Source organism: Rana temporaria, chromosome 1 (assembly GCF_905171775.1).
Source record: "Rana temporaria chromosome 1, aRanTem1.1, whole genome shotgun sequence".
NCBI classification, from domain to species: Eukaryota; Metazoa; Chordata; class Amphibia; order Anura; family Ranidae; genus Rana; species Rana temporaria.
In genome coordinates this window covers 200475629-200496905 of record NC_053489.1, presented here as the reverse complement: position 1 = coordinate 200496905, position 21277 = coordinate 200475629, and the positions used below count along the sequence as shown (strand labels likewise).

The 21277-nt window shown below is 43.4% G+C and overlaps 1 protein-coding gene across 6 annotated transcripts in view; it reads right to left on the bottom strand.

Annotated features, from left to right (window-relative positions):
* Positions 1–21277, bottom strand: part of LOC120935641 (E1A-binding protein p400-like) — a 290514-nt gene that overhangs the window by 64083 nt on the left and 205154 nt on the right. For all 6 annotated transcript variants that reach the window (XM_040347697.1, XM_040347694.1, XM_040347700.1 and 3 more), the window contains 5 exons: positions 20367–20536; positions 16318–16514; positions 16124–16235; positions 9353–9496; positions 9125–9271 (listed from right to left, as the gene is read on the bottom strand). In XM_040347697.1, the coding sequence (XP_040203631.1) occupies positions 9125–9271; positions 9353–9496; positions 16124–16235; positions 16318–16514; positions 20367–20536 (770 nt within the window). The remainder of the gene's footprint in view (positions 1–9124; positions 9272–9352; positions 9497–16123; positions 16236–16317; positions 16515–20366; positions 20537–21277) is intronic.

The following is a 21277-nucleotide window of genomic DNA, read 5'->3' as shown; positions in this document are numbered from 1 at the left end:
CTCAAGGGCAATCAACTCAGAAACTCGGTTGAACAATGGGGCCAGACCCACGGAGAAAACTCAGGGTGCAGAGATGAGATTAAAGAGTCAGAGCCATTTAACCCATACCAGCACTTTATGGAAAGTCAACCCTTACTGGTTTGACCTTTTTCCTTCAAAACAGAAAATAAAACTTGATATTATGACTCATGACACTATCAATAAATCTACTGTATCTTCACAGATCTATTGGGATTCATTTAAAGCTTTAATGAGAGGTCTGTTTATTTCACAAATTTCTAGAATAAAAAAAAGATCTAGGGCTTGGGAAGAATTAGTGACGAAAGAAGACTTCAAAGGCTGAATCTCAAAAAGAAAGAAACTCAGCAGATATGGATTCAAAAACAACAGATATATTCCGGTATCTCGCATAAAAAAAGTAGAAGCAGAAACGTTTTTTCCTTCAAAAAACATATTTTGAGGATGGGGAAAACATGGGTCACCTCTTGTCTGCAATTGTAAAATCCCAAAAAACAATGTCACAAATAGTGGAATTACAAATTTCTCCCACTAAAAAGGTGCAAACAACTTTGGAGATTTCATCATATGTTACTGACTAAAAACGTGTATAGTAGAAAAGTATCCTATACGGAAGCTGATTTGAAACTTTTTTTTAAAACCATTACTCTAGCAGAATTATCAGAGAGTGATAAGGAGATGCTGGACCAACCCTTATCACTTGTAGAACTCCAAATAGCCTCAGCTAATATGCCTAATAATAAAGCCCCAGGAGCAGATGGTTTACCAGGGGAGGTTTACAAGGTTTTTGGAGAAGACTTGCTACCTGAATTGTTGGAGGTCTTTAATACTGCATTTGACGGTGGCTATCTGCCATCTTCTATGAATGAAGCAATTATCATAGTGCTGTTAAAACCTGATAAATCTCCAAGCAACCCTGAATCATATCATCCAATCTCATTACTTACCTCGGATGTTAAATTTTTGGCAAAAGAATTAGCTACTAGATTGATGAAATTCCTTTCTCAAGCCTCGTACACATGACCGAGTTTCTCCGCAAAAACCAGCAAGAAACTTGCTGGGAGAAACCGGTCGTGTGTACATTTCCGTCGAGGAAACTGTCGAGAAACTCGACGAGCCAAAAAGAGAGCAAGTTCTCTATTTCCTCGATGGGAATGGAGAAACTTGCCTTGTCGAGTTCCTCGACAGCCTAACAAGGAACTCGACGAGGAAAACTATGTGTTTCGCCCGTCAAATTCCTCGGTCGTGTGTATGAGGCTTAAGATGCATAAGGATCCATCAGGCTATATCCCAAATAGATCCACGGCAGTGAATATAAGGTGTTTATTTATTAATCTACAGGTTCCATGGAAAATCTGGGTAATAGAGCTATATTGTCGCTTGATGCGGCTAAAGCTTTTGATAGTATAGAATGGGACTTTTTGTGGTATTGTTTAGTTCCAGTAATCCATGTCATTAGTCTGCTTGTTTTCAACAAACTGTTTGTGGGCTTTCTTATGCATTATCTTTAGAAGAGGCTTTCTTCTGGGATGACAGCCATGCAGACCAATTTGATGCAGTGTGCGGAGTATGGTCTGAGCACTGACATGCTGACCCCGCACCTCTTCAACCTCTGCAGCAATGCTGACAGCACTCATACGTCTATTTCTTTAAGACAACCTCTGGACAACCATAGTGAGGCCTGTTCTGAGTGGAACTTGTCCTGTTAAACTGCTGTATGGTCTTGGCCACCGTGTTGCAGCTCAATTTCAGGATCTTGGCAATCTTCTTATAGCCTATGTCATCTTTATATACAGCAACAATTATCTTTTCATATCCTCAGAGTTCTTTGCCATGAGGTGCCATAATGAATTTACAGTGACCAGTATGAGAGAGTGAGAGTGATAACACCAAATTTAACAAACCTGCTTCCCATTCACACCTGAGACCTGAGTCACATGTTGCCGGGGAGGGAAAATGGCTAATTGGGCCCAATTTGGACATTTTCACTTAAAGGTGTACTCACATTTGTTGCCAGCGGTTTAGACATTAATGGCTGTGTGTTGAGTTATTTTGAAGGGACATCAAATTTACACTGTTAAACAAGCTGTACACTCACTACTTTACATTGTAGGAAAGTGAAATTTCTTCAGTGTTGTCATATGAAAAGATATAATAAAATGTTTACAAAAATGTAAGGGGTGTACTCACTTTTGTGAGATACTGTATATCAGCACCTTTCTCACTGCAATGAGGAACAAGACAGGGATGCCCATTATCACCTTTGTTGTTTGCTTCAGTTTTAGAACCGTTAGCTGCTTCTATCCGGCAATCAAAGAATATTGCTGGGTTTTGTAGATGGGAGAGGACAAAATTGCCTTATATGCGGATTTCACACTTCTATTTCTGGGAGATACTTAGTCCTCATTGGAGGCAGTAATGTCTTTAATTATAACATATGGTTCCTTTTCAGGCTTTAAGATAAATTGGGATAAGTCAGTATTTTTACCTGTGGACCCCTTGGCGATCAATCTGCCAATCTCTGCTTCTCAGATTGCAGTAGTTTCAACATTTAAATATCTAGGAGTACATATTACATCACAAGTTAGTACATATGTGAAGAGGAGTGAAAAAAGAGGAAAAAGACGCGCGATCTAACGCATGGATCAAATGGATACAGTTTATTAAAACCAAGTAGATAAATAAATAAATAAAAATAAATTACTACATATTCATAAAGACTAGGTTACAAAATGTTCATTTAAAATGAGTAGTGCTCATGCAAGGGCAGATGCTTAGTGGTAGGCTGACGTGTTTCAAGGGGTTTCCTCTTCATCAGAGCCTTGGAAAATTAGAACAAATGTCTGCATAGTGTAATTGATTTATAGATTCATACATAGAAGAGCGACTGATTGGGAGTTGTATCACATAATGAATGTTAAATTCTTCTTTGCTTAGAAGGTGTCAACATCCCAGCGCTCTGCGTTTTGGCTTGTAAAGAAGCTGCAGTGTAAAGATGTCGGCTGCAGGCTGGAAACGGTCTCCTCTGGGGCACTGCAGTCCTCCTGACAGAATGCTGTTCTATGCTGCAAAGAGAGATGCAGCAACCCACTGCATCCCTCTTTGCAGCATAGAATATAATTCTGTTCTCATTTTCCAAGGCTCTGATGAAGAGGAAACCCCTCGAAACATGTCAGCCTACCACTAAGCACCTGCTCTTGCATGAGCACTTCTCATTTTAAATGAACATTTTGTAACCTAGTCTTTATGAATATGTAGTAATTTATTTTTATTTATTTATCTACTTGGTTTTAATAAACTTTATCCATTTGATCCATGCGTTAGATCACGTGGCTTTTTTCTCTTTTTTCACTTGGCCATCTACGGACCACCCCAGGTCAGTCTAGGCAGCGGGATTCGCATGTTAATCCTACACAAACTCACCATCTGAAATTACTACCACTTCACACCAATACCGCCTTTACGAGCGCAGGAGAAATATACTTTCTGTCCATATCTAAATCTGTGAAGAGGAACCTGTCCCCACTATTAAGCGGCTTGGGCAAGTGGCAAATATCTGGAGCAAATTGCTTTTGACAATAATAGGTAGAGCCAATTTGATAAAGATGATCTGGATGCCACAATTATTATATTTGCTCCATAACTGTCCTATATAGTTACCACGGAAATGTTTTAAACAAATAGATATTCTGTTTAGAGATCTAAACATCCTCGGATCAGCTTGAAAACTTTGCAGTTATCTAAGGAAGGAGTAGGATTGTCTGTCAGTAATGCTAGGCTTTATTATCTGGCATCTCAACTTCAGCAATTAAATGGTTGGAATACTAGAGATTGTGAGAATCCTATACAACAAATATATTCTCCCAAATGCTGATAAATCCATTAGTGCAGTTAATAGTTTCCTACCAATATTTTAATAATGCAGATATCCTACATTGCATTGGTACATAGGATTTGGACCACTGTTCAACAAGAAACTCATTATGAGGGTTAAACACAATATATGTCTATATGGAATAATCAACGATTGCCTGAAAAGGCAAAATGTAAATATTTAGAGTTATGGAAAAAGGCAAGCATTTTGTTTCTTAGCCAACTCTATGATAATGATGCTTTGCAATTATTTGATAAATTGGCAGAAAAATATAATTTGTCTAATAAACCATTTTTTCAATACCTACAGTTATGGCATGCCTTACAGTCCCAAGCAAAGACATTCACATTAAAATATAATCCTTCATTAATCTTAACTATGGCAGTTACTACTAGATGTGCTAAACAGGGACTAATGGGAAAGATATACTCTTCTTTTAAAATGACTACTAGAGTCAACTCACAAGAAGGCAGCCTTGGATGGTGATGAAGAGACCTAGAGACACTTAGACCCCTTTCACACTGAAGCGTTTTTACAGCGTTTTAGCGTTAAAATAGCGCTATTAAAACGCTCATAAAATGCTCTTCATGCATCTCAATGGACCTTTCACACTGAGTCCTGCAAGCAGCATCTTTGGAGCAGCTTTTGGGTGCTGAAAAAAAAACGCTCCAAAAACGCCCCTCTCCATTGAAATGAATTGAAAGCGCTGTAAAAACGCCTTGCCCTTTCACATTGAGGCGTTGCACTGGCGGGGCGTTGAGAAAAGTCCTGCAAGCAGCATCTGTGGAACAGCTTTTGGGCGATGAAAAAAAAGCTCCACACTGAGGCACTGCAAAAACGCCCTAAAACGTTACAGTCTTAGCGGTGCTTTACCAGCGTTTTTCAGGCGCTGGCAGTGTGAAAGGGCTCTGAAAGCACTCAGGCTTTCACATTGGGATTGTAGATGAGGCTTCTTTCAGGCACTTTACAGGATTTTTTTAACGCCAAAGCACCTAAAAAAACACTTGAATAACGCCCGAAAAACGCCCCAGTGTGAAAGGGGCCTTAGTGATGAGGAGCCTTGAAAAACGTATTTAAGGTATCCTTATCCTCCACACAATATATGACTCAAATTGGTATTATTCATTGAGCTCACTATACTCCATTAAAATTGTATTCCTGGGTTAAAACACTTACATCTAATTGCCAAGATGTATAAACAGTACTGGTACACTTATACATATGTTGTGGCGCTGCCCCAAACTGCACCGCTACTGGGAGTTTATATTTGATACTTTGAACTCCTTGTGTTCCACACAGGTACAGCCTGACCCAAAATTAGCATTGTTAGGGGTCATGCCGATAGACACTATCCCAGATGAGACGCAAGAGATGTGGCTGAGAACTATGTACATGGCACAGAAACTCATATTGCAAAAAATTAATATCAAACTCTCCACCAAAGACAGATCAATGGATTAAAGCAATTCATCTTAATTTAAGATGAGAGGAACTGACCTTTAAACATAAGAGATGCCCTAAGAAATTTGGAAAGATCTGGCTTCGGTGGTTAGAGTCTGATCTGGTTGAGAAATCTGATGAGCACATTAATATGGGTCATTAGGTAAGAAAGTTAACATTGGAGTGAAATTAATACATATACGTAAATAGCTATTATATAGGATCAAGGCGAAGGAGGGAATTGAAAAAAAAAAGGGACAGTTGAACGCAAATATAGGGAGGAAGGAAGGAAAGGGAAAGAGTCTTTCCAAAAGACACAGAAGGAAAAAAAAAGATAAGGGAAATTTCCTCTTTGGATCTTTTTTTTTTTGGTCTAGTAGTTGTTGTGTAAGATAGTATGTTTGTTGGGTTGCTTTGTTTTTTGACAGTGAACACTACATTGGGTGGGGTAAAGAGATGTAATGGATACCAATGTTCATTCTTTTTTTTTAGTTTGTTGTAATCAATAAAAAATTATTTTATTGAAAAAAAAGAGTTAGAAACATGGAAGGATGGTAATCTGTAGGTATACATCCTAACTGACTACAGTAAAATGGGCATGCACCTTTATGCTAATGGAGGTTTCTCTAATGGTTTAGCAGGCTTTTTTTTGCCAGACCTTGGCGGTGGCCAGAGAACCAAGTTGAATATGAAGGGGGATGAGGTGCTCCTTTGATGCATTGTCCGCATTCCATCACTTCAATCAGAGTGCTCTGCTCATAAGCATTGGCAAAAAAAAACATAAAGGAGATAGGCGGAGAAGTTTTCAGCAGGCCATCACAGCTGGGGTGTAAGGCTCCAGACATCGGCCCCATACGCAGTAAAGGATTACTGCTGCAGTAAAGAGATCTCTTCTGAGAGAATTTGACCATACTCTTATGGCAAGAAATGGGTTTCAAAGAGGGATCTCAACTGCTGATCAGCACGATTCTTGAATGCAAGAAGTTCTTCTTCCTTGCCCTACTGGTTTACCTGTTATGGTTATCCTCTGGTTCCACGGTGAGTGTGGACTACTATTTAGTAAAATCTATTCCAAACAGGAACAAGTCCAGTTAGAGTTTGGGGGTGCCACAGGCACAACTGGATATTTCCAATTACCACATAGGAATACCCCAAAAAGAGCATATGCAAAGGTGCTCTAGGAGCTATGAAAGACCCAAGACTGGAGATAGCAAGCTGATTCGCCAGATTCAGAGTAATCCATACCGCATCAATAAGAGCCAAAATGGTCTCTTTAAATCCTGGAATATCAACAGAAGTCTTTTTTTTAATCAGATAGTTTTTATTGAAAAAGAAGAAAACATTGTTCAACATACAAAACACAATGTTAAGAAAACACAATCTCATCCATTTGTGTAGCCATCCGGCATAACATAAGTCTTTATCAAAGGCAACCTTTTTACTTATAGATAGAGATGACTCAGAATCAGTCAGAAATTGTCACTGCAAGCACTAGCTTGGATGCCTCAAAGGATGCAGGCAAATCAGTTATTGAATTTGAAGAAGGTGTGGGTACACACATAGAGCCAGAAACTGGGTAAATTGGGCAATAGAATCTTGTGTGGCTATAGAAGAGACAACGGCCGAGAAGGCAGGTGACTTGGCCCCACTCAGAGAGCCTAAAGAAAGACTCCAATGACAAGGGAAAACCTATAATCTCAAGGTAACTGGAGTCTAGATTGCAGACATCAGTATTTTATGAAGGCATGGAACAATATGTCCCTAGAATCCTTAGGCTAGTGTGACCTGGGGTCACCTGTTGCAGTGGCGCTGTGCCGTGTCTAGAAACAGACATGTTACAACTGTGTAGCAATAAAGCGACTTATGCCGCGCACACACGATCGGTTTGTCTGATGAAAACGGTCTGATGGACCGTTTTCATCAGACTAAATTATCTGATGATTAACTAACCGATAGAAAAAAAACTATCGTCTGTAGGCACGTCCATCGGTTAAACATCCATGCATGCTCAGACTAAATTAGGAGATGGGAGCACTCGTTCTGGTAAAACTAGCGTTCGTTATGGAGCTAGCACATTCATCACGCTGTAACAGACAGAAAAGCGCGAATCGTCTTTACTAACACAAAATCAGCTAAAGCAGCCCCAAGGGTGGTGCCATTGGATTTGAACTTCTCCTTTATGGTGCCGTCGTACGTGGTTTACGTGACCGCGTTCTGACATGATCGTTTTTTTAACCGATGGTGTGTAGGCATAACTGATGAAAAAATCTATCAGTCCGCTTTCATCGGATGGACCGATCGTGTGTACAGGGCATTAGGCTCAATGTACAAGGCAAGCCCTCAGATAGTCATGAAAACCAGACAGCTGGTAGCCGGTAATTGGTAGGATGGCTAGAAGTGACTAAAGTCACTGTTGGCAAGCAGTAGGAATAACCTGAGATTGGAGGTCCATGTGGTATTTTGCAATGCAGGAGCAGTAATGGGGATATGCTTCCTTAATGCTGAGTGGCAGGAAAGAGAGCATTGAGCACATGTAACATTCTTGCCAACAGATTAGCACATAGTCCCTCAGAATTAACCCCTTCCGTAGTAGGATCCTGCAGAACGCTGGAAATTTAAAGGTGCTTACTCACAGAGTGAGTCATCAAAAACAGGGCAAACGCTGAGGCACATGGAAAGCAATCTATGGCTAACTTGACCAGAACAGAGTCTAGAAAGCACTTTATGTGGAACCTGAAGCCCAAAGGTCACTTACAGGCTTATGACACAATGTTCAGTCCAGCAGGGTCCATTCCCAGCACTCCAAAAGCCAAGCTGGGGGTGGGCCATGCTGGTGAGTTGCAATAATAAACCACAGCTCTAACAGCAATGCACAGAAGACTTTCGATCAAGGAGAAAAAAATGAAGACAAATGCTAGCAAAAAGCACCTTGCAGAGCTGAAGAAAAAAGATGTCCATTCTCCGAAGATTCTGCCAAAAAAACTGAGGTATGATAGTAGTATGTGCGGTTATCCTGGGTTGGTCTACAATTTGTTTGCAAGCTTCCTGTCCTCTTGTAGGTGGCAGTACACTCATAAGGCCCTAATCGCGAGCATCATTCGATACAGCTCTTAGCCCAATCTATCTGCAGCCTGCCATAAACTTTAACAGACTGCAGGTAGCAGGGCTGTACGCATTACCTGTGCTTCCTGGGCACATTAAATGCCAGGAGGGACGCACAGCAGCTAGACGCTTCTGGGCGCAAGGGGAGTAAAAGAGGTAATTTTACTATGCATTAAGCAAACATGGGCCACTGTTGACACCTTCAGGAAACCTGTTCAGAGAAATTCAATGCAACCATCTCTGGAATGTTGGACTGTATGCATGTGGGTACTGACTGCAATCACACTGGGTGGAGATCAGCTGCAATATGATGCAATAGAGGATGAAAATATGTGAAAAAAGTAAAAGTTTAGGATACATATTGCTTTACAGTATACAGTATCTACTTTCATTTAGGTTCCACCTACTGATTATGTTGCCATTTCTATCAACTGATGGTATTTCACCACACTAATAATATAACATTGCAATGTATACCCCTTTAATATTGTTGAACAAATAAGCTATACACAATGTAAGCTACAGCATTTTTTATAACACGCATTCTATGTTTGTATAATGTTTATGACATATATATACCTTACTTTTTATTTTGTACGCTTTTGCATCTATATATAGAATTCTTATATAAAATATGGCTGTAAATCAGACAAACAATGCTTTTAGTACTTTATACATATAAACATTTACCTGTTCTACCACTGCAGCCAGCTCAGTCAGTTCTGAGGTCTCCCCTTTGCGACAGCCATCTGATGACGTGACCATATTATCTCCCTTTGTTTCTAATTCTGATATTTCCATGTCTAGTTCACCTCCAAGTTCGATACTTTTCAAAGCCTTTAAATTTGAAAAAAAATGTTTATGAGGCTGGCAACACTCACTACAAAGGGTAAAAACGACTTAACTGTTAAACTGTACCTCAATGAACGGTTTGGCAAACTTTGTAGCTATTGTTTCTGCTGGAGGTGGGTCTTGAGAAAGCATTACAAATTCTTCTGCTTTTACTCCAAATCCTGAGTCTTCAAGTGGAGAGTAAAGCTCAAACAGTTCGTGAATTGTTTGCTAAGAAAATAAAATGTGATTTGCAATCACTGGCCTATGTTTCAGTAAATAGCTGAATGTAAAATGCTTACAGAGAAAACTCCTTGGGGATGGAATACAAATGTTCTTTCATGGTAATATAACCCCACCCCCCATTTTTTCATCTCCATATTCCATATACAACCATAGGCTTTAGACGACCATTACGTGAAACTGCCAATTTAGATTCAGCGACAGCAATGATATCAAAATGCAAGGTCAAAAGCTCCCCAGACTCCCCGTATCAAGACTCCCCTCTATCTATTTTTTAGTCCATAAGGCAGATAGGACAGTTATCGAAAGTTAAAGCGTTTGTTAACCCCCCCAAAAAAAGAAAAAGATCCTGCTCATTTAAAGCATGTTATACAGCACAGTGCTTGTGCTGTGTCATTTGGTCCCCTGTATACCCTAAAAAACCTGGCTGATCCTGCCAGTTTCTCCCCTCCCCTGTAAACTGATCATGGTTCATCATGACTGCTGAGCCCTGATACCGTGGTCAGTTTACTGGCCTCCGTCATCTGCAGCCCTGCTCTCTGTCTCCTCTGTCCTCCTCCTCCCTCCATTCCGTGAGCTCCGTGTTTGCCCTCTGCCCTTCTACTGCTCAAATTAGGGTACAATTTACATTATCCTCTTAGTTGAGGAATCAAATGTCCCCCTGTGACTGTGCTGTATAAAAAAATGCAGCTATATACAGTATACCTTGTTTACAGAGCACAGATCTGCGAATACGTGACCCGCTGTCTTCCTCTTCTCTCGTATTACAGCTGCAGCGGGCGGGGCCACCTCACCCCTCCTCTCCTCCTGAATGACGTCAGCGGGGGATCCTCAGCCCCACCCGCTGCAGCTGTCAGAGAGGAGAAAGACGGCGGATCGTAGATCTGCGCTCTGTAAACAAGGTATATAGCTGCATTTTTTTTATAAAGCACAGTCACAGGGGGACATTAACTTCAGCAACCAAGAGGATTATGTAAATTGTACCCTGTGGGTTAACAAACACTTTAAGATGGCCATACACTGATTGAATTTTAGCCAGTTTCACTACACTATTTGGCATCACTGGCTGTCAAAGTATAATAGCCTCAGTGGGAGATTTTGTCCATCCGCACTGTTTATCATGGATAGATAAATCTGTTGGATGCCCACAGACTGAATAAAAAAAGAAAAAAAAAACAAAAAACATAAGTGTGTAGCCAGCTTTAGATTGTTTGCAAATCTTTGAAAACACCAGGAGTTTATCATTAATAAAACTAAAGGACTGAACTTGAAGACAGAGATTTTCCGGTTAACAATAAAGCCAACCCTTACCTTCTTAATCTTTCCAATTAATTAGAACACAATCTAATAGCCTAAAAGGTTGTATGTAGTTAAAGGGGTTTAAAGGGGTTGTAAAGGAAAAACATTTTTTTCATAATAAGCATCCTTTACCTGCAGACATTCCTCTTTTCACTTCCCCATTGTTCGTTTTTGCTCAGAAGTTGCTCTATTTCTTCTCTGTTCTGTTCACTTCCTGCTTGTCTGATTTTACTGAGCACCGTGAAAGGAGGCTTTACTGCGGTGGTCAGTAACGTGCTCACCCCCTCCTGGGAACTACATCTGTGTGGCAGGACGCTCTCTACGTGTTAGAGACTTCAAGGAGGTATGAATTACTGGGCGTGCCGCAATTCATACTGGGAAATGTAGTTCTTACATGAACGAGCGATGCAAACCAGGAAGTGAATGAGAGAACAGAAACTAGAATGCCGGAGGTGATATAGATAAAGGAATTTAATAGGTATTTACTCGTTTTTTAACAGAATCATTACACTATTCTGTCTGTCTACCTTGCAGACAATGGCCCAGATTCACGTAGCACTTACTCCGACGTATCTCGATATACGCCGCGTAAGTGTAAATGTGCGCCATCATATCTGTGCGCCGTACCCACAGAACTAGATACGCCTGAAAATAGGCTTCTTCCGACCGACGTAACTTTCCTATGCTGGCGTATCGTGGGCGCATATTTACGCTGGACGCATCTGGCGCTCCCATTGCTTTCCTATTCAAATATGCAAATGAGAAGGGAGCTGCGGTGGCTCAACGCGATTGGCACTGCGCTGACAAGCCATTCACCTCTGCAGCTAGAGGTTCGGATCCCGGTCTCGGCTTCATGTGAATTGAATTTGGTGGTCTCAGCCCGGCTCCCGGTGGGTGTGCTATGCAAGGTAAGCCTGTGCTTAGTACGCCCACCCCCCTCCTACAAAAACCACCACACCTACACACGCACTCTAAATTGGGTTAACACACACACTTTGACCACACGGTCTCTAAAAGAGAGGCGAAGGACTAATGGGGCTGGTTGAGCAGGCTAATCCTCTCACTCCCTTATAGGTAGTCCCTCTGCCCCGTTGGGCTTCAAAGCGGAGCAGGTAGGGCGGGCTGTGTGGGAGGACCCCCTCACACCCGCCATTGCCACCCGGGGCATGGAGAAAGGTGGCAGATTGCCTCTGGGGGAGGCCTGCCTACTCCCAACTCCTGCAGTCCGGCTCCTCTCTCGAGTACACACACAAAATACACTTTAAAAAAAAAAAAAAAATATGCAAATGAGTGAGATACGGCGATTCACGGACGTACATGCGCCCGGCGCAGGCTATGCGCGTTGCGCGTAAGTTGTACGTCTGGCCTAAAGTCATAAAGCAGGTGTAACTCAGCAACAGACGTGCACAGGTCAGCTGGAGAGCAGCTGCAGCAGCACCGCTACGGACGAGCTGAGCAACCACACTTGCAGGACAACACATCTGTATGCCAACATGCCAGGGGCAGCCAAGGTCATAGCACTACTACTGTGTCCCCAGGCACGTAGGAGAGCACGGGAGAGGATATACCGTACGCGCATGAACATCTTTGGCATGGGGGAATCGGAAGTGTATCGCATCTTCAGATTCAGCCCTGATGCCATCCTGGAATTAGCCACAGCCCTGCATGATGAAATCACCAGCCAGACACAACACTCACATGCAGTGCAGCCACTGGTCAAGGTATTGGCAACACTGCATTTCCTCGCCAGTGGAGCTTTTCAACGAACAAGTGGAGTCGTGGCTGGGATGTCACAATCCAGCATGAGCAGATGCGTGCACCAGGTTGTCCCCGCAATCCTCACACGCATGTCCCACCACATCATCAAACCCACCCATGAGCATCTGCGGCAGAAGGCAATGCAGGATTTCTACAGAATTGCCGGATTCCCACGCACCGTGGGGGCCATTGATTGCCACAGAGCACATATACCGCAATCGTAAGCATTGGCATTCCATCAACATACAGGTGATAGACGATGCCCAATGCCTCATATGGCACGTCCGTGTCAAACACCCAGGGGCCAGCCACGACAGCTACATATACCGTCAAAGCTACATCCCAACAGAATTCGAACAGAACGTGTACAGGGACAGCTGGCTGGTTGGTGAGTGACATGGGTGTCAGGCATGACTGTCCGACCCCATGATGCAGACATCACGAGGGGCACATGCATGGCTAACATCCTCCTGTCTTTTCCCTTACAGGTGACTCTGCATATGCACTTGGGCCCCATCTCCTGACTCCATACCGGAATCCCCAAACCAGAGGAAAAAGAAGATACAATACTGCACACATACACACCCGTGCAGTGGTGGAGCGCACATTTGGCCTCCTGAAGTCCCGTTTCCGATGCCTGGATACGTCCGGGGGGGCCCTGTTGTATTCCCCAAACTTTGTGTGCCAGATCATCGGTGCATGTTGCGTGCTGCACAACTACGCCATGAGAAAGGGCCTGGAGATTGACATATGTGATGACCTGACCCCCCAACCACACAGCCCCCCCCCTGAACAAGGCTAACCCGTCTGCTGAGGGAACAGCAGTCAGGAGTTGCCTCGTGGAACGCATCTTTACACGTTAAACACACACATTCATCATGGCATTCGGACAATGCACGCATGCACACCACTGTGGTCCCTAGCTCACACACACCACATCCACCTCACATTGGATTAGCCCAAGTCCACCATGCAGGACTTGGGAGCAGCAACACCATGCCAAGGCCCCAATGGTGTCGCTGTCCATTCATACCACATTCACACGGTCGTGGGGATAACTTCTCCCTGACGACCCAGGGTGACACACCTTGCTGGCAGGTATGTCACCCCCACATTCACACACCAGTCACACTGTAGCCTGCACTACTGTCCATGTGCAGTCACTACAAAATAAAAAAACGCTCATAACCTGCGCATAAACAAAACAAAAACGCTCATATCATGAGCATAAACAAAACAAAAACGCTCATATCATGAGCAAATATAATAAAAAAAAAGGCAATCAATTGCCCTGTCGTGGGCCACGCCTGGTGCCACGGGTCCGGCTCCTCAGTTGCCTGGGGGAGCATCAGGTGGGGGGTGGGGCATCTGGAGGAGGCTCATCCCCAGGTCTGCCACTCCTGGCAGGTGCTGGCTGCCTGCCCTCCATTGCCAGGGCAATGCGGGTGAGGACCGCATTAGTTTGCGATAGCATCCGCAGCTGGCGGGTGGTGTTGTGCTGCTGGTGGCGCCTCGTCTGCCTCCCCTCCGCCTTAATGGCAGCAGTATTGGCCTTTACAGCCACTGCCAGGCTCTTGACCTCTGCCACGAGGCATGATGTTGTGGCCTGCAGCTCCCCAACGCAGGTCACAATTGCAGCACAGTTCCCACTGACATTCTGCAGGCTCTCATTTATCTGTGCCGAGGAGGCTAGGCTGTCTGCTACACGACGCAGGTCCCTGGCTACAGCACCCATATGGCGGGTCTGGCGGGCCTGATCCCTCGCAAGAGTTTCCTGGATGAACTCAGGGACACCCCTGGTCTTGCGAGTCGCCTTCCTTGGGGCAGGAGAGGCTTGGGGCCGTGTGGATGGGGAGGCCCTTGAGGGGCTTTCCCTGATGGTGGAGGAGGGTGAGGGACTTCCCCTGATGGTGGAGGAGGTTTGGGAGGGTCCAGGGATGATGGGATCCTCCTCAACGAGGTACACAACTTCCTCCAGGTCCCCATGCTCCTCCACAACTTCCTCTAGAGGAGAGGTGTAGGCACTCTCCTCTGGGGATGGCGTGGGTCGTCCAGCAGATGACGACGGGCCCGCTCTCTCCAGCACATCTGTGGATGACACAAAGCATTCACATGTTGGTTGACCCACACACTTGTCAAATATTCCCTTCCACCCCCTCACATGCTACACACCGGATAGGGAATAAAACACACTTACCTGTCCTCAAGGCCTGGTCACCGGAATCAAATCCCTCCATGCCCTCCACCTGGCCCGGCTGCAGACATTGGGCGATGACCTCCTCCTCATCGGTCAACTGTATAGCAGAGTCTGGTCCTCCTCCCGTGCCCCTGGCGTGCCTCCTCATAAACTTGTCACGGACCCGACGTCTTAGGTCATTAATCTTTTTTTGTACATCGTCGGGGGTCCTGGTCTCATTCCCCACGGCATTGACCTGCAGGGTGATTCCTCAAGGATCTCCTTCTTACGTGCCCTGCTGGTCCGGGCACTGTGAGAACCATGGAGGAACTTGTCATATTTGGCTATTCCAGATATAATAATAGCCCTCTCCTGCGGGGAAAAGTTCTTCTTCCTCCTCTCCTTGCCTCCGTTTACAGCTGCCGCCATCGCTCAGCAAAAGTACCTTGCTTCAGGGGGGGAAATAAGCAGGATGTACTTTTGCGCCGGATGGGCGCATAGCTGGGCGTATTTATGCGATCGGCGTAAGCCGGTGGGCCGGCGTATCCCAGGAAGTTGCGCCGGCGTAGTTTTGAGCATGCGCACAGGGGTGCGATCATACGTCCACGTCACTGCGCATGCTGTGTACAGCAGTCATTTGCATAAGGTCACACCCACTTACACTTACGCAGGCTTACGCCTATGAAATTACGTTATGCCGGCGCAATGTTGGGAGCATTTTCATTGTGAATACTGTGCTCGCCGCTCTGCGCAACGTCGGCGTAGCGTATATTCGATACGCTACGCCCGTATAAAGATGCGCCAAGGTATGTGAATCTGGGCCATTAATTTTAGGCAACATTTTTTTTTCCTTTACAACTCCTTTAAGCTCTCATGGTAACCAAACTGGTGATTATGAAAAGTAAAGATTGTTTGTATGGACAGTGGTACCTCGGAATCAGCTGCTTCAAGTGTACTATTTCTCTCCCCAAAACAAGCAGACTAAATAGCACATTCTTGAATAAGAATAGTTTGTCTATTTGTCAAATCAAAAGCTAAACTTTGTCTCCATCTCTAAACAATCTCTCTAACCACCTATTTCTACTGAACTACAAAAATCTGTGAATGTTTCTGAAAAGGCAGCGCTTGACAGCCATGGCTACAGCTTTCTACACTGTGCAAAAGGGAAAATGGTAATGCAGAAAACATATGGGTCTAAAGGAACAGGCCTTTTTCTCTTTACTATGCACTGGTGAGTTATGTTCTTAAGATGTTCTGTAAACATTGAAAAATAAATAATTACTTTAAAGCAAGTGGAGACATTCACCTTTATTTTATTAATTTATTATGTTTACTCTACCATGTTTATATTTAGTTTTATAGTTGGCTTACCTAAAACTTACCTGTGTAAGAAAAGCCATTGAAAAGTCAGTCCCCTGAGCAGCAACTTCTCTAATGAGATCCTTGGTACCATTTTTTAGCAGCTTCTCTTCAACAGAGTTCCCACTTACAAGTCTATGGTGAAACATATTGATTATACTGAAGACAGCTGACTTTTGCACACAGTTTTAACAATCATGTAATACTATGTTCCTACCTATAAATATGAATGTCTCTATCTCTGCTGATGCGATCACACCAGGCCTGAGCTCTAGAATCCATCACTGGGTTTAAATCACTGTCATAAAAAATTGCAATGTCAGCTTCCACAAAGGGAACGCCCAGTGTCCGGCTTTGGGTGGACATTAAGATGCAAAAAATTCGAGAGTCCTGGTTGAAGCTTCTCATCAAATCCTAAAAGCAGAGAGTGATAGTAATTTTGTTTGTAGGAGATAATCTTTAAATAAAAGCTGGGGGGGGGGGGGTAAACATACATTTTTTAACAGACTTTCAGGCATATTCTAAAAAAAAATGAAGTGTTAAAGCAGTCTTTAAAGTCTTCCAAAGTGCACTGGTGGCATTGCAGGCACACAGTAGGTTTACCCACTGTGGATGCTACTTAGGCTAGCGAAGTCTCATTATGTAATAGTGAGAGTTACCAACCACTGTATCAGGTTACCATCTGCTCATCAGTAACAAGGAAGTACTAAGCAAGTTTCCTTTTCTTAGAGACTTGTTTGCTAGGCTTTCTGCAAGTGCTTTCTAAATGCTGTTTGCAAACTGTAGTCTCCTGGGTTGCGAATGTTGTTTTAAATAGAGCCCCCACTTGTGCCATATCCCATTGTAAAAATCCAACCACAGATAGTAAAAGAGTAATTCTTATTTTTTTGGTAAATATTACTAGAAAGCAGTCCTGTACCTTTATGAAATATTTTAATTTAAATGCCTAATCTACCCACATCTACTAACTGATATTTCACTTGTGATTGGACACTGGCAAGCAGAAACAAAGGGTGGCTTCTTATCACCTCAGAACGCCAATTGTGAAATGTCCCCAGTCCCCATCATGATTCCTAATTCCAACCTAATGTCATGAATACTGTAAAGCCAAATGACAAAACCACTTTTCCAATTAATTATCCCCATACTGCATATGCAATTAGTGGACCTCCAGCTGTTGCAAAACTACAAGTCCCATCATGCCTCTGCCTCTGGGTGTTATGCTTGTTGCTGTCAGGCCTTGTACACACGACCGAACATGTCTGCTGAAACTGGTCCGTCGGACCAGTTTCCGCGGACATGTCCGACCGTGTGTAGAGCCTACCAGACAGTTTTCCGGCCTAGCGGACAGGTTTCCAGAGGACAAAAGTTTCTTAGCATGCTAAGAAATTTGTCCGCTGGAAGCCTGTTCGTCGGACATGTCCGATGGTTAGTACGACTCATCGGACGAAATCCCGCGCATGCGTCGAATTGATTCGACGCATGCGTGGAAGCATTGAACTTCCTGGGTCGCGCACGTCGCCGCGTCATCGTCGCCGCCACGTCACCGCGTTTTCTGTCTGCGGGAAATTTGGTCTGATGGTGTGTACACACATCAGACCAAAACCTCCCAGCAGACATGTCCAATGAAAACGGTCCGCGGACCGTTTTCATCGGACATGTCTGGCCGTGTGTACAAGGCCTCAGTGTCTTGCTATGTCTCATGGGACTTGTAGTTCTGCAACAGCTGGAGGTCCGCTAATTGCATATCCCTGCTACTGCAACTGGGGGTGGAGGTGTCTGAGAAATATCAGAAATTTAAAAAATTGGCAGGTAATTAAATCTACCAGCACCCACCCAAAGTTATGAGACAATGTATGTGAGGCAACCTTTGACCTTTTTATTTCCTGCTGTACATCCAAGAGTATAAGTCAATCAGTTTTGCAAAACATACAATCGGTAGAATAGAATTATGTTTACAATATGCTCCTTCCAGTGCATTAGGAAGGAAACCAAGCAAGGCAGTGCTGACTGCTCCCTGCTAAGATATGATGCACAGTATATGAATCAGAGAATGTCAGCTTCCATGTCTCACCAAAGTATTTTGCTCCTTGACAGTCTTCTTAGAGACTTAAAGGGGTTGTAAAGGAAACATTTTTTTCCCCTAAATAGCTTCTTTTACCTTAGTGCAGTCCTCACTTCCTGTTCTTCAATGCTCACTTCCTGTTCTTCTGCCTGTAACTCCACACCGTAAAGCGAGGCTTTCTTCCTGGTGTGGAGAAAGCCTCTTGAGGGGGGGAGGGGGCGAGCAGGCAAGTCAGGACAGGAAGTGAGCATTTCTCAGAAGAAATAAGGACATTTAAAAGCAAAATCGAAGGATGAGGTAAGTGAAGGAGGACTGCACTAAGGTAAAGGAAGCTATTTAGGGAAAAAAACATTTTTCCCTTACAACCCCTTTAAAGCTGATCTCTGAACAAGAAAAAAAGGTTTTCCCATGCAGCGGGGCTATGCGCTGCACGGGTCAGCTGCTTGTTTTTTCTAGGGGTGAGGAGAAATCTTATAATCAATCAATCCTCTGTTCTACCAGAAAATGGCGCTCCCCCACATCCCAGTGGTGGTCTGTTTCTGGTCTATGGAGCCTGCTTTAGGCTAGATGACATCAGGAACAGTCCACAACTCAAAAACCATTGGAGCGCAGGGGTGCCGGACTGGTCTTGTGCTGGGAGGATCGGAGAACTAGGTAAGTAAATCTCCTTTCTCCTCTCCCCTAGACAAAAATTTGGAGCTGACCTGTGCAACGTAGGCACGACCCCACTGCATGGGAAAACTTTATTTTTGCCCGGAGATGGGCTTTAAAGTGGATGTAAACTCCAATTTTTTTTTAAAACTCTGGATTAACTCTGTGTGTGTTTTTTTTTATGTCACAATGTAGAGAATAAGATTTTATTTTCACTGAACAATAAAAGAGGATTGCTCAGAGCTGGATTAACTCTGTGTGTGTTTTTTTTATGTCACAATGTAGAGTATAAGATTTCCTATCATCTGTGCCCAGTCTTGCCACACAGAGTTAATCCAGCTCTGAGCAATCCTCTTTTATTGTTCAGTGAAAATAAAAAGACTTGCAGAGAAAAACCTGTCTAAATAAAAAGTCCTTTCCGCCCCCACGCTTCGAGCGACAGGTTATTTACATATCTTGTGCACTAGCTTGGACACATGCACAGCCTCTGTAAAAAGTTCACAATTCACATCCCCCTCCCCTCCCCTCCAGCTCTTCCAGGATTGGCTGCCTTTCCTGGATGTTTATCATAATATGGGGTGTGATCCACAGTTCAGTGTGAAGAGGAAATGTATGGTGCAGTGAACAGCCATCAGAATATACATAGACAAGTGATTAGGGGAGATGTATTTAGTCAGAGCTGGGCAGAGTAGAAGCTTGAGTGATCTTCTTCTTATTATTATTATTGTTGTTCTATTGCAATGTGGTGTGTCTGAGGTCACCTGATCACAAATGCAACATTCCTATATTACCAGGATGTGTTATGTGGGGGAGGGGTGGATTTCTCACTTTTTATACTTACACCCAGTAAGGTTGAATGAACTTAGGGCTGGTTCACATTAGTGCGCTGTGCGAGATCGCAAGTGATTCGCATTGCACTGCTGTTCAGATCATATGTGATGTCTGTGCGATGCAATTTCAGCCATACAAACTGTATGGCTAAAATCGCTTCTCATTTGGACCAAACACAAACAGGGCCCTTTTTTTGGTCCACACCAGAATCGCATGGGTGTTCACACCTATGCGATCCGATTCATGTCCAAACTGTCAGTTCGCAGTGCGATTTGCGAGCTGAAATGGGGGTGACATTACCATTGTATGACACTCCTCAGCAGTTCGCATATGGCAGTGTGAACTGCCGTGCGTGTCGGGTGCGATGTGGAAACCCGCAGTGGATTCGCAGGGTTCCCGAATCGCACCAGTGTGAACCCAGCTTTGGTGGGAGCAGTCAGGTGACATTTGTAGGCTGTATGCTTTGAGGCTTGGTTCACACTGGTGCGATTTGGGAACCCTGCGAATCCACTGCGGGTTTTTATTTTCACTGAACAATAAAAGAGGATTGCTCAGAGCTGGATTAAATCTGTACAGCAAGACTGGGCACAGATGATAGGAAATCTTATTCTCTACATTGTGACATCAAAAATAAATAATTAAAACCTACAAAACAAATAAACATATTTTAAGAACCAGAAAAGCACAGAAAAAGTACTGTATTAGGTTTGACTACATACACGGCACTGTTCATAAGATGCACATTCATCGATCCTGATGAAGGTGAAATAGTGAAAGTCCATGAAGATCTCCAGTATGTCCAGCATGAGCAACATTTGAGAGAAAATCAGAACACGATGACCTTCAAACCTCAGTTTCCGCAAAAGTATAGAGAGAGCCTCCAGCTTCCCTAAAGAAATCAAAAAATAAATTTATTTGATGTTATTTTTCAGTAAGAATGCATATCATTGTTAGATTCTTCCACACTCTCTACTAATATACTGTACTGGAATTGTTAGAACTAGGAAGCATGCACTTAAAGGATCACTAAAGGAAACTTTTTTTTTAGCTAAATAGCTTCCTTTACCTTACTGCAGTACTGGTTTCATGTCTTCATTGTTCGTTTTTGCTTTGAAGTAGCTGTAATTCTGCTGTGTTCTCCACACTTCCTGCTTGTCTGGCTCCTTATGAAAAAAACTCATGGGAGCTTCTCACTGTGGTCTAAGCTGTGTGTCTAAAACTCCTCAGAACCAATCAGATTCATTTAAAAACAAAACACTGCCCTGGATTTGTTTGTTTTTGTTCTGTGGGTCTCTTTACTTCACATAAACATGAAACCAGTTTAAAACCGAAAGTGAAACTAGAGGCACATTATATGATAGAATTTAATCTATTTTTAATCATTTTTAAAAGGAATCAGTTAACTTTTATGTCTCTATACCCTGTAAACAGTCATTTCAGCAACAAATTTTTTTTTCCTTTAGTGACCATTTAAGTTGGTAAGTGAATGGATGGCAACACCTGTCAAAACTGACAAGACATTTACAGCATTTCTGACTTTATAATGACTACCATACAGCTGGGTTTCTATTCATTAACCACTTAAGGACCACCCCATGTACATATACGTCCACAATATGGCACGTACAGG